We start from the raw sequence: 14,078 nt of genomic DNA, 5'->3' as shown, positions 1-14,078 counted from the left end.
TCATTTGAGAATGGTTAATAAGATTCACAATCTCTGGGTTCAGTTAGATCCTAAGCTGCTCCTGGATGTCCAGATAGCAGCTGTGGCTAAAGATACTTTTTATAAACTGAAAACCAATAAACTGCTGCATCTAGTGTTCCAACTTCACATTGGACTGTCAAACAGAATCAGATATTTCATTTCAAAGGAAAATATTAAGCAAGACACTACGTCATGGCTTTTGCCATGCTTATCACCATCTCAAGTTCTGTTTCTTTTCTCAGGCCTTTATTGTAGCCTTCACATCTGATATGATTCCTCGTTTAGTTTACTACTATGCCTATTCTACAAATGAAGATTCACCCATGTCTGGGTACATTAACAACAGTCTATCCGTGTTCCAAGTCTCAGATTTTCTAGAGGGAAAAAGGCCTGAAAATAATCCAGAGAACTTTCTCACATGCAGGTTTGTGGTGATTTTTAAAAAATAATTGTCTCTTATGTTTTACATGCAGTTTTCCAAGTAGATAGTTCTCATATAATTAGAAAATAGATAGGCCTAATTCTTTAATGTTAGAACTAGTGCAGGATCTAGCTTCCTTTAGAAAATGATTTAGATAACCCCACTAACCACCAAATATTAATTTTTTTTTTCATTTGAGTCAAAGGGAGTCCAGTAAAAGCAGCAGAGAATCCTGTGGCACCTTATAGACTAACAGACGTTTTGGAGCGTGAGCTTTCGTGGGTGAATACCCACTTCGTCAGACGCAGGTGTGGAAATTCAGGGGCAGGTATATATAGCTAGCAACAGCTAGAGATAACGAGCTTAGTCAATCAGGGAGGATGAGACAAATCAGATATCAGATGGCAATATACAAAAACCTGTAGGAGAGCACTTCAACCTCCCTGGCCAACACTATAGCAGACCTTAAGTGGCCATCCTGCAGCAAAAAACCAGGACCAGACTTCAAAGAAAACTGTAGCTTCAGTTCACTCACAAGACCATCAGGTCTGACTAAACAAGACTGTGAATGGCTTGCCAATTACAGAACCAGTTTCTCTCCTGGTTTTCACACCTCTGCTGCTAGAAACGGTCCACCTCCCTGTTAACTAACCTCGTTATCTCTAGCTTGCTTGCTAGCATATATATACCTGCCCCTGGAAATTTCCACTACCTGCGTCTGACGAAGTGGGTATTCACCCACGAAAGCTCAAGCTCCAAAACGTCTGTTAGTCTATAAGGTGCCACAGGATTCTCTGCTGCTTTTACAGATCCAGACTAACACGGCTACCCTTCTGATAAAGGGAGTCCAGGTTGGTGTAACTAATAAATGCAAAGGCACAAAAAAGGGTGTAACACAGAAAGCAACCAATAGATCTGAAGGCATCTAACTGAATCTAAGGAACCCAGATACTCACCATTCATTATCACCTCTGAATCTGGCTGTTTCTAAAACTGATTTTGGTCTATGTAAGGGGTGATCAAACTGTGGCTTGCAAACCACATTTTACCATTAAAGTGAGGCTCATGGAGCTCCCCTTGCTCTCTCCCATTCTCCACCTACCAGACTGGGGGCAGAGCGGGGAAGCTCAGGACCTCTGCCTTGCTGTGGGGTGGTGGGGTAGGGGTTTCTGCCCAGCGGAGAGGGGAGTCTCGGGCTTCAGCCCTGCGGGGCACACTTGCCAGGGCTTGGGGCTTCAGCAGAAGCAGGGCTGAAGCCCTGAGCCCCATCAGGCACCTCCCATGGGGCTGAAGTCCTAGCCCCCGGCAGGCGGGTCCCGGCTCTTGAACTATTGAAGATTATCGTATGTGGGTCGGAGGGCCAGTAAGTTTGGTCACCCCTGTCACAAGCAGTTTGATGCAAGTATTTAAAATCCAAGCTCAGCTGGTGAGTTTTGATTGAACACACAGTGCATGTGGTGTGCTTCTGTTGCCTGATTGGAGACAAGTAAACCTAGAATCAGGTTTAGAATGGAGTGAAAAAATACCCAAAGAATAAGGCCCTGGCATAGCACAAGTTTCTCAAGAGCAATGTTGTGCTTCACACTGTCATGATGGAGCCTTGCATTTTCAAAATGTCTTCTTCTGCCTGGCTTTGCTTAGGCATTTGACATTTTATACAGAAGGACCAATATCTGTATACGCACATTGGGACATAGTCTTAGCTGGTGTACATTAGCATGGACATATTTTTCCAATGGCAGAGGAATTTTATGTCCATGAAGGTTCAGTGTGTTGGTGAAAAAGTGTGGATTTGTCCATAGTGAAGGAATTGTGGATTGGAGAAGGAACTTCAGAGACATCCATGACAAAAAGGAAACATACAATTGGATACAAAACAAATCCACTACAGATAGATCATGACTCAGGGTAAAGCTCCCGTAGTCTGTCTTTATCCTGCCATAGATATTAATGCTGAACACACACATGCCTGCTCAACCATTGAGCCCTGGATCTGTCGAATAAATCTGTCCATTCTGATACCATTTAATCAGCTTCCATTGTGCTATTCAGGAATTGTCCATTATTTGGTCACCCCCTGAAAACAGTAGTAATCCACGTATAAATTTCACTTCTCACACATCCTCAGCCATCCTGTGGTGTTGTGAATAAGGGTGTCTGAGCAAACTGGCAATAGAAACAAGTTATGAGGGCCAACCTGTTCTTGCCAAAGAGAACAGAACATTTAGAACAAGATCAAAAAGTTCCTTAAATGACAGCTGTATTTGCATGTAAATGTTACTGAGCTTGTAGTCTAACTCAGATTAAATATAACATTTCACCTTTACGTTTATTTATATCTAACAGGTACAGAGACTATCGATATCCACCAGGCCACGAGAAGAAATATTTACATACTATGCAGTTTTGGCACATTCTTGCTGCAAAAATGGCCTTTATCATTATAATGGAGGTATGTGCCAATCTTCTGAAATCAATACATTATGCATTTTGTATATAGTTACTATTTTTTATGAAAGTGAAACAACTGCGGATAGTATCCTGTATTCACTTGTATAAGCAATACAAAGAAAATGTCAGCTGTACAAAATAAAGACCAAACCCTCAATTTTCACTCAGTCCTTACTCAGGCAAGACTCCCTTTGAAATCAAGAGATTCGGTCCAAAGAAAAGAGCAGAGTTAAATCCTTTTATGCAAATAAGAAAATAACTAAACCACTAGGCCTCCCATATGTATAACTTCCATTTAGTTGGGAGTGCTGCTTGTGAGAGAACTGCAGTACTGACTTTTTAAAAAATGTTTTAAGATGATGAGCAGCAGCTAAAATTGCTCAAGTCAATCATTTTGAGTAGTAAGCCAGCCTTTTGCAGGCTATCAGAGGAGTAGGGGGATTGTTTATGAGCTGCATCCATGGCATTTCCCACTGCAATCCTGTCAGTTCTTACAAGTTGAGCTGGGTCAATATGTGGATGGGATTTTGTGGTGGGGTGAAGACTCACCGGCATGGCGCTCCTGCTGGTTGTCTAGGGAATTAGTTCTTTTCCAACTCTGGAGTGCCCTCTGCTGGCTGATGTCCTGTCTGTCGCTGGCCTCCGTGTTCCTCCTGGACCCCAGTGCCGTTTGCCCAGGGGTTCTGCCCACAGCAACAATCCACAATTTGGGTCTCCCCACCCAGGGGAACCCCCAACCTCCTATCCCCACCTTGCTTCAGTGGCTACTGCCAGTCATCGTCAAGCCTCCGTTCCCTGGAGCTGACTGCAGTCTATAAACCACTCATCATTGGCAAGGGGGTTGGATCAGCTGCCTCTGCCTATATCTGGGCTGCCCCTCTGCAGTCCTAGTACCCTTTTATGGGCCCTCAACTCAGCCTGCAGCCTGGGGCTTTGGTAGGCTGGAGCTCCCCAGCACCTTCTGCCCTTCCCCAGCCCTGCTCCACCCTAGGTACCCCCCTCAGCTTCCCAGGCAGCCAGGTCCTCCTTTCTGTACCACTAGAGAGAGATTCCTCTCTTGAGCTCCTGGCTCACAGCCCTTTTATAGGGCCAGCTGTGGCCTGATTGGGGCGTCACCTCAGCTGTGGCTGCTTCCCTAATTAGCCTTTCCCAGCCACAGCCCTCTCCACGGCTGCTTTTAACCCCTTCAGGGCCGGAGCGGGGTAATCACCCTGCTACATATATCTCCAATGTGGCATCTAGATCCAGCAGAATGGTGCTAGCAATTCAGAAGGTATCACTCTTCCTCCTAAACCTGTTATGAAGCACTTTGGGATCAAAGTTGGTGTTTAAGTGTAAGGGTGTTTTATAATCATTTTATTTGTACATAAAATCCAAAAATAGCAGCATTTGTAACATGATGTGTATTGTTCCAGGACAGTCATGTTACAGTATGCTCAGTTTTAAAGGAAAAGAGAAAATTTCTTTTTAATAATAATACCTAGCTCTTATGTTGTGCTTTTTTAGCTGGAGATCTAATTATTCCTTTATTATGTAGTACATCATCATCACTTTCCCTTGCCTTTTTTTTTTTTTTTTTTTGGCAGCATATTGTGTTCATTGTCAAATTCTTTGTGGCCTGGATGATTCCAGACGTTCCAGAAGAGGTGAAAGCCAGAATAAAACGTGAAAAGTTCTTAACTCAAAAAATTCTGCATGAATATGAACTCAATAAGCTGAAGCAGAAACTGTGTGAATGCAAAACGTATGAAAACATGGAAAAGGAAGTAATTGCCACAGAAGGCAAAGTGGAGTTATCCCAGGCAATGTAGCTGGAGGGGCTATCCGATTTTAGTCCCTGAAACTCTACTCCTTATTTATCTGTGATCTGCTCAGTATGCAGTATGTTGAAAGCCATATGATAGTTTTAACCCTTTGCTTTCAGTCCAAAGATTTTAAACATTTGTTTTTCTAAAAGACACCTGTTACTGAGTATTATAGGCTTGGTAAATACTATTTCTCAAAATTTCCCTGTTTTGTAGCTGTTCTGTAGCTATCCATAGGTCTGGACAATGGATAAATCTTATGGGTCTAAAAATCAATATATTATTTGGAAATCCTGTGACGCTGATTCCCAGCATAGGGGTTGTGATTTTCCCCGAGAGGCTGTGATCAGGTGTATGAGGGTCATGACTATCCTGAGCTTCCCATACTTCTAAATGGAAGAAGGAGGAGCAGTGCCAACTAGCTTCCAGCTAGATCTCAAGGAATGTACTGGACAACTCCTGCTACAGAGAAGATTGAGAATGAGTGTCTAGAACATCACAACTTAATTAGCTGACATGGAGGCAGAATGATTTTTTTTGTATCCACTACATTTCATATATAATATTTGTTAACAGGCTTGCAACTTGTATTCATTTTTTAGGAACATGTGTTTTAAAGATATATTGACTTAATTCTACTTTGGATTTTTTAAGGCACAGAATTGAGATAAACTATTCTTTTTCTTCATTAGCCTAATTTATTTTCTATTTTTTACTCCGAATAATCCTCATCTGCTAAAGAGTTTCCTCACAATAAAGTTTAAACATCAAAGGTTTGTAGAATAATCTGCTAATTACAGTACTTTTGCCGGGGTTTGATAGTTTAGTTTAGACTACATTATTTAAGGAAACTTAGCTGTTTTATTTCTTAACTCTAAAAGACATCGTTTGAAAAACTATACTAAGTTAGTAGGGTCCTGCCCCATCATATGATTTCTGATTATGCACGTTATCTCTGAGAATGACAACAAAGGGATAAAATGGTTTGAACCGCCTAGTCAGAAATTCTTCAGGAATTAACCACAGGGCTGTGAATTTTGAAAAGACCTCAGTGTGGGGAAGCTGGACTGTAATACGGATTGATCTATATATGTCATTGTGTTTGTATGTGAATGTGATTATGAAGGGATAAAGTTAAGTATTCTTAATATTTAAAAAATGCCAAGCAATGTACATTTATGTAGCCATTGTCCTGATAGTAGGAACCCTTGAATTTTTTTGTTTTTTATCTTGCCAAGAAGAAACCTTTTTTATTTTGTCATGGGGCTGTCTGAAAAGGTATGAAGTATATTAATTCTCAGCTATTTGTGCAAGATAGCTACAAGCTATTTATGAGCAGTGCCCTTGCTATATAATTTTAATTACAATATTTTACTGATTTTACTGTATTTTAAAGATATATCCACCTTACAATGCTTAGTGCCTTGTTTATATGCCTTTTACACAAGATGTGAAAATGCTAGTTCTATAATTAAATGATATAGTATATCTTAAAAGTGAACCTGCAGGCATCATGAAACTTTGAACCTCCATATGGCAGTGCATAGTGTTGGCTTAGCAATGGCTGCATATGCAAATTTCAGTTTGTCAGTGCTATGCAAAAGAGTGAAAAGCACTGTGAAATGAACTGCGAGCTGAAGACGCAATGGACTTGCTTTATTCTCCCAAAATGTAGCATGCTAGATAGTGTTATTTGGAATTTTAGTATATCTGCAGTTTGAAAGTTATAGTTATTTAAATGTACCAGACCAAAACCCCCATCATCTATTTTGCCTTTCAGCTAAAGAACTCATTATTTACTAAATCCACAAGTTTTCGGTTCCACTTTTGGTTTTAGCAGAGCAAACCTGTGAATCAGAAAAAGAATATAATAAATACCTGGCTAATTAGCTGATTATTATATTATAACAGAGTTTTAAATCTGTGTCTTGGGCAGAGCTAACATTATACTGGTAGAATTTCTAATGATAAAATGTTTACCTCTAATGAACATCACATGATTCTCCTACCGGCCAGGAAGATTACGAACATGTACATCTCTTTCCACTGCTTTAAGAGCAGAGTGGCAACTGACCACATTTGATGACTGAATACTCAGTTGGCTTTCTTAGCCAGACTTCCCAGAATCTTTATTGACTTGAGTGTCCCCAGGGCTACTTGGTTAAATCTTTAACATTGGCAGTTAGTATATGTGATGAGCTGAGGTTGCATGGTAACATTGATTTAACTTTAAAAACTCTGATTCATTGTAGAAGTGCAGGTATAGCTAAGATTAGTCTGCTGCTTAAGAACATATGTCATATTATGAAGTGCAATAAGCCAAAGATTCATTACAATAGCTGTAATTCTGTATACTCTACTAAACCATAGTAAACGATACAAGTACTTTGTAAAATATCTGTAAAAAGCAGCAAATACTGTAAATTAAATGGAAAACATGCAGTTTTCATATTTTCATGTTTAAATTATTTTCATAATTTTGTTACTGTTAGCAACGGCAAAGCATGTGTAAAGTAGTAAGGTGAAAAGATACAACATGGTAATGTAACCTCTGAACAAGATGCACAAAAGGTCTGGTTTCAAGTTAAAAACCAGTAAACTCAGTATCTGATGTTGTATTCATGCAGATTTAAGAGAATGTCAGTTACACCAAGTCTTTGTAGTTTTTTTTAAAAAGTCTTAGTTTGCCACACTTGAAAAGTTTCCAGCAGTGTAGTTGTGTTGGCAATGGACAATGCATCTTAAAAAACAAGGAGAGACACAAATAACTTAAAGATAAGGATGCAGCACTGATGTGCAGAAGCACCAGGTAGTAAAACAATGAAGCTGATTTAACACGTATCCCCATTTCTTACTTCTAGTTCATTTTTTGAGAGCACTTACTATGTAATCTTATACTCTAGGAACATTGGGTTGTTTTCTTCACATACTATAGTATATATTAAAAAGTTAAAAACTCTGGGATCAGCTTTAAATATACACATATTTTACGCTTTAAAGCATCCCTTTTTCGCATGCACAAAAAGCTATTTAAAAGACAGTAAATTATCATGAAATTAACAGCTAAAGTTACATAAGAACAGGTCAGTCTAAGCTGTCTCAGTATTTAACTATTTACCTTTTCTTTGTTAGTGGCTAAGCATTGTTTCAACAAACTTTTATTAGCATAACTAGGGTTATAACCTTTCACAGATTATATTTTTTTTTCCTTCAAGGTGTTGCAAAGTGGCAAAAATCAAAGCCATACTGGGAATCTGAAAGTATTAAATATTCTGTGTTGGGTTTTTGTACATTTGAATACCTAGTTTTGATGTTGAATATTAATATTGAACGTACAAAATATATACTATGACTGTATATATGTCTCTAAAAGTGTCCTTTAACCACAGTAAAACGAGTTCAGTGTTGTAGCTACTGTAACTTTTAGGCAACAGTAGATTGCTTCAATAGAATTGGTAAATGAGGAAGATTATTGGCTTTTAAGTATAAAGAGTAACCCGATCAGCGAATTTTTTCCCCAATATAGTGGTGATATTTGTGCCATAGAAAGGTTTAACATGCGATTATATAAGCAAATGACCATGAAATAAGCATGCAACCATAAAACACTATACTGTTTTTCTAGCAAATTTTATTACTGTGGTTTATCTTTTTTATGTAAATTGTTTAATAATGTTGCCAGTTTCAGACTGCAGGAGAAAGTGGCAGGAAAGGATAGATTTTCTTACTAAGCTGTTTGCCTCTTTTGTTTCCAACTGATATTGTCAGGTAAATGGACTGGTATTTTTGACAGTTAAGTATCATACTGATGTATATGATTCACTAATCCTGGAATAATTTTTTAAACATTGCATTTAAACTAACCTATATGTACAATACTGAGATTTAAAATGTGTCGGTGAATAAAGCAATGTTTATTTTTTAACTGTACTGTCAACTTTTAAAAAAATATATATATTGCTGGTTTTTGTAAAATTCGGCATGTGTCTGGAGTTAAGGGCTGAGTCGATGTTCACAGTGCCACAAAAAAAGTGCTATTTGTATTGCAGATGATTAATCTTTGATCATCGATTTAACATGACATTGATTTTAGATTCAACAAAAATACATACCACTGATGAGTTCCTTTTAAATACTCTCTCTATTATAGCATGTAGTATAGTGGACCTATATCTTGCTTGAAAGCACTAATACAAAATCACAAGATAGAATGATTTATGTAGCTTCATCATGATTCATAAGAAACCAATTGTAAGGACCATTTTTTTCTTGTATTGCATGCACTTCACCTTGACTGATAGGCACGTGTATATCATATCAAGGGGAGTATATCCCTGAATAATTTGTGTTTGCTGTTTCTGAGAACCATGATGACATGAAAAATCTCACCAGGCCCTCCACAATCCAATAATTTTGCTCCTGGTGCAAACAAGACTGTGAACAAACAAGCTGTCATCTCAGGCTATCTTTTCCTGCACTATTTGAAGCAGTCTCTTTTCTCCTCCTGAACCCAATAACTTAGATGGCAATTTCCTCACATGCTTTCAGCTCCCAGAGTCTGTCCCACACAGATACCACCAGTAGAACCAGTGGAGCACACATTTGGAATTCATGTTTTTAGAAGTATTTTTGTTAAGATATTGGATCAAATTGTGGTCTCAGTTACAGTTGTACAACTCCCATTGCCTCCGTAAGAAGCACCAGGATTAACCAATAGCAACTGTAATTGCCCTTAAGTGCTTGAGAAAGTATATGCCGTTAACTAACTTACAGCATGAGCATAGGAAAAAAGTGCTAAAAAAGGTAAAAAGCTCCTTATGAAGAATTTTTACAGTGCTTTACTCAAGGGATTTGTAAACATGAACATTTTATTCTCTTCTTTCAGACTCAATTGTGACAACAAGCATCCATCACAGACTATGTGTTTGGCACTCCCACTGGTGAATCTGGAGGCTGGTCCATCATTTGCCAGAGAATTCACTTTATTTTCAACATTCAGCAGATGCTGCCACTATTATTAAACAAAAGGCAACAAGCATCAGATCCTCTCTGAGGAAAGCTGAAGATGAGTTACAAAAAGCACTTGGATTGATTCCATCCAGACTTCAAAGGGTTTAATTCCAAGAAATGAATAAGTACAGGTGCAGTGATAATATCTTAATGCAAAGATAAAATGACATTAGCTTGGGAAAGAATGCTGTGCAAAAGATAAAGTAGACAACGTGATTATCTACCATGCTATTGACTCTGTAACCCTATGTTTGGTGGGTTCCTTAAGTGGGTATCCAAAGGTAAAGTAAGAACAGTAGTAGGGGAGTGAAGAGGAGGAAAGCAGCAGCAGAGAAAGAGAAAAATAAACAGAAAAATTGAGAGAAGGTGAGCCAGGTGGAAGCAGATAAAGTGTAGGGGGATGATGTAGCTATGCCTTGATATATGATCGTTATGCTTTATGATAGGGTATCTTTCAGAAGCTCCCAGAACAAGGAGAATTAAAGCTCATTTGACACTCTCAAGAAACAATAGCCTGACCTCGAAGGCCAGCAGCATAGACAAAGGGTCAAATCCTGGCTAAATTTAATTCAATGACAAAAACACTTGATTCACTTCAGTGGGTCCAGGATTGCACCCAAAGAGGGGTACATTGTAATGGGAAAAAATCATAAAAACTTGTGAGACACATTGTTCAGTCATACAAGCAAATGATGGGACCTTGCAGAGAACCCTCATCTACTGTTGTAACAGGTATGGCAATGTCCTGCAATATCCCTGAAAAACGTTATTGAATTAAGTTTAAGTTTGGAGTCCATTGTATCAAATGCAAAGGTTTTGTATTGTTGTGGGCTGGGATGATCAAAGGACTATACTGAACAATGTGCCAGACAAGAATGGTCTTTGGGGACAATATGTATAAAATGGATTTCCTGGGCAAGGTCGCCCAGAGGATTCGGGGGGCCTGGGGCAAAGCAATTTCGGGGGGCCCTTCCATAAAAAAAAATTGCAATACTATACAATACTATATTCTTGTGGGAGCCCCTGTGGGGCCGGGGCAAATTGCCCCACTTGCTCCCCACCCCACGGGAGGCCCTGGGAAAAATAAACCTTCCACATCTCGGCACAAACCCAGTTTTGAGAAAACTTCTTTACAAGTTATCACTGGTTCTCAGCATCAGCTAGTGCTAAAAGACACTAAAGCTCATTAAAAGAGTTGGACAAATATTTTTCGTCAAAACTTTTTTTGGATCGAAAACTAGGGGTTTTTAAAACGCAGAAAAAAATCATGGACAATGTCTGCTTTCCTTCAAAATCTCTTGTGGTTTTTTAATTGAAAAGCTGAAATTAGTCTGCCAAAACCTGAACATGATTTGGGGTTTCAGAAGTGTGTGGCCAAATATTTGCTGCTTGCTGTGTTTGATTGTTTCTTTAAACAATAAAAAAAATTCTGCTTAAAAAAAATCCAAAACTTTTGAACCACCCCAGCTTGTGACCAAATGCCTGAGCCCATCCGGTCAGAGATTTTTCCAGGTTTCTGATACTCTGCTGGCTTCCTTGACTCATATCTGTCACCATAACTTTCAGTTCATTTAGCTTAGAACATAAGAATGGCCATACTGGGTCAGACCAAAGGTCCATCTAGCTCAGTATCCTGTCTACCAACAATGGCCAATGCCAAGTGCCCCAGAGGGAGTGAACCTAACAGGTAATGATCAAGTGATCTCTCTCCTGCCATCCAGCTCCACCTCTGACAAACAGAAGCTAGGGACACCATTCCTTACCCATCCTGGCTAATAGCCATTAACGGACCTAACCTCCATGCATTTATCTAATGGAAAAGCTAACAGCTTGGCTTTTCTGCAAGCCTCAAACTGCTGAATGAGCTTTAGGGTAGGGAAGGCTGTGGCTCCCAAACAGCCTGGCCCTACCCCTTATCCGACCCTCACCCACTTCCTGCCCCCCAACTGCCTGCCCCCCTCAGAATCCTCGACCCATCCTGCTCCTTGTCCCCTCACTATCCCCCAGAGACCTCCCAACCACCACCCCAGGACCCCACCCCTGCTCCCTGTTCCCTGATTGCCCCAACCCTTATCCACACACCCCCGGTGAGTTCTGACAGACCCTTGGAACGCCCACGATCCAACCCCTCATTCCCTGTCCCCTGACTGCCCCGCAACCTCTGCCCCCTCCCTGTCCCCTGGCTGTCCCCGAGACTCCCTGACCCTTATCCAACCCCGGCCCCTTACCCCCAGCTCCCCTCTAACCTGGAGTCTCAGTGCGTCCAGGAGAGTCCCTGAACAGTAGTGCAGCATGGCTTCGGCGGGGCTTGAGCCCTCCCGACTCAAAGCCATGTGGTAAGGGGGCAGGGCTGCAAGCTCCAGCGGGGCCTGAGCTCCCTCCACGCAGAGTGGAGCTCACAGCCACACCCCCTGACCACACAGCTCTGAGCTGGAGGTGCTTACGGGCCCCGCCGGAGCCATGCTGCAGCTGTTCAGGGACGCTCCTGGATGCGCTGAGGCTCTGGGAAAGGGGCGGAGGCAGGGTCGGGCTGGGGAGGGAGCCTCAGCCATTCTCGTGGGGGTCCCTGAGGAGTCTGGGGCCTGGGGCAAATTGCCCTATTTGCCCCCACCTCCCCGAGCGGCCCTGTTCCTGGGAAATATCTAGGAGGAGGTGAATAGAAATTCCTCCCTCTCCCCCTAAGTTATGTAAAACGCCAGCCTTTTGAAGCTATATCCTGTGAAGGGAACCTTTGTCTGCTGATCACCTGTTACTGTATAAAGGAAGACTGAACTATTCATGGGTAAGAAAGTTTTGACCTAAAGCTGTTATGAACTTTTTACCACAGAAAAACCTCTTGGACGGGGGAAGCGGTTGAAGGACTGACTCTTACCAGAGCCCTTATTGAAATTGGGCATGGGATGATCTCTGGTATGTATATTAATATGCACTTAGGTTCTTTTATTGTATTAATACCTTTTCTCTGTAATTCTCTCACTTTAAATATGCTTGCTTATATGGGGCTGTGTAGTAACTTATAACTGGTAGCAATTACAGTGGTTCATAGTCTCTGGAGAGAAAGCAAAGCATAGACACTGGCGCGCTTAGGCAGTATGCCTTGCTTGGGTATTGTCACAGTCCAGGGCAACTGCACTTGTATTTCCCCTCAGTAGTCCAGCTGCACAGTTCCCAGCACAGACAGGTTGCCTAAGGACACCTGCTTGCTTTCTCCTCAGAGATGGTTAACAGGTCTGATTGCTATAGTTATAAGGTACCACACAGCACTTCCTATGCAAACCTACTTTATTCTTAAGATAAAAAGCAGTCCATGCCAATAAACATGCTGGAGTTAACCACAGCCGTAACAGAGATTCTGGCAGGAGCAGTTCTTCAAACCCTCACTCAAGGGGGATTCCCTGGGGTTACAAGTTCATTGCACTATTGCACAAGTTCAGATCAGTACAAGCACTCAGTCTGATCAGACACTAGTAGGCCTCAGTGTTTCCAACCCTACCATAAGGAGCAGGGGGTCCTGGCCATTAGCTGGAATAGGAAGACGACCATGAACCTGTTTAAAACCAGGCTCTTTCTCCAAAAATTCTGTCTTTGTCTGTTGGTCCCCAGAGAATCCATTCTGAACTACTATATGTGCACCTTTCCATGGGGGTGGCTTTCAAGGATTGATAATGGAGGAAGTACATAGTGTTTCCCTATCTCCACTAGAGATGGTAGAATAACATACACAACTGCATTTTTAATGTCATGTGTCCTAAAGGTATTAACTCTAACTCAGTAAGGTTTAACTTTGTTCACTAAAGTTTAATTCCATAAGCTTTGTTCAGGCTATTACAGGGTATTGTCAGTCTATCATAGGGATATCCTGGAACTGTGTAGCCTGGAAAAACTCTGGTCAGGAGGGAGAGAGATGGGGGTCTACACCCAAGACAGGTGATGGCTGAGGAGCAGGAGCCTACAGTGCATGTCCTTGGCAGACCACAAGGTGGAGGTGCCCTGAATTGTGACAACAGCCCCATACTGCCCCCATTAATGTAAATGGTAAATTTTCAATGGGGGAAAATATCAAAGCTTTTATTTACCTTGCATGATTACCAAATACCCAATAACAAGGGCTGCACTCAGAATATACCTCTTCTGTTTTAACATGGTACAAGAGGAGAAATAGTGCTAATTATTAGGATGTATTAGTGCTAAGTATTAGGATGTATTTGGACACCTGACAGTACTGATGGACAAAATGGAATGAACTTATATTAAATATCAAGCAAATTCATGCTATACATAAATTAATTGTAATTCAGTTCTAGAATGTAAGTGTCCCATTAGTAGGTATGTGGGAGAGTAAGTGCTCCAGCTAGGGTCTGGAAGGTAGC

General features: G+C 40.9%; 1 protein-coding gene and 1 long non-coding RNA gene across 7 annotated transcripts in view; both read left to right on the top strand.

The window, feature by feature from the left end:
• ANO5 (anoctamin 5) overlaps positions 1-8,628 on the top strand; it is a 107,550-nt gene extending 98,922 nt beyond the window's left edge. For all 6 annotated transcript variants that reach the window (XM_032775268.2, XM_032775266.2, XM_032775262.2 and 3 more), the window contains 3 exons: positions 264-445; positions 2,789-2,894; positions 4,480-8,628. In XM_032775268.2, coding sequence (XP_032631159.1) covers positions 264-445; positions 2,789-2,894; positions 4,480-4,704 — 513 coding nt within the window. In that variant the 3' untranslated portion in view covers positions 4,705-8,628. The remainder of the gene's footprint in view (positions 1-263; positions 446-2,788; positions 2,895-4,479) is intronic.
• LOC142046759 (uncharacterized) overlaps positions 1-14,078 on the top strand; it is a 347,351-nt gene that overhangs the window by 165,346 nt on the left and 167,927 nt on the right. The window lies entirely within an intron of this gene.

Source organism: Chelonoidis abingdonii, chromosome 4 (assembly GCF_003597395.2).
Source record: "Chelonoidis abingdonii isolate Lonesome George chromosome 4, CheloAbing_2.0, whole genome shotgun sequence".
In the NCBI taxonomy this organism is placed as follows: domain Eukaryota; kingdom Metazoa; phylum Chordata; order Testudines; family Testudinidae; genus Chelonoidis; species Chelonoidis abingdonii.
This window is presented reverse-complemented; position numbering and strand designations above follow the sequence as displayed.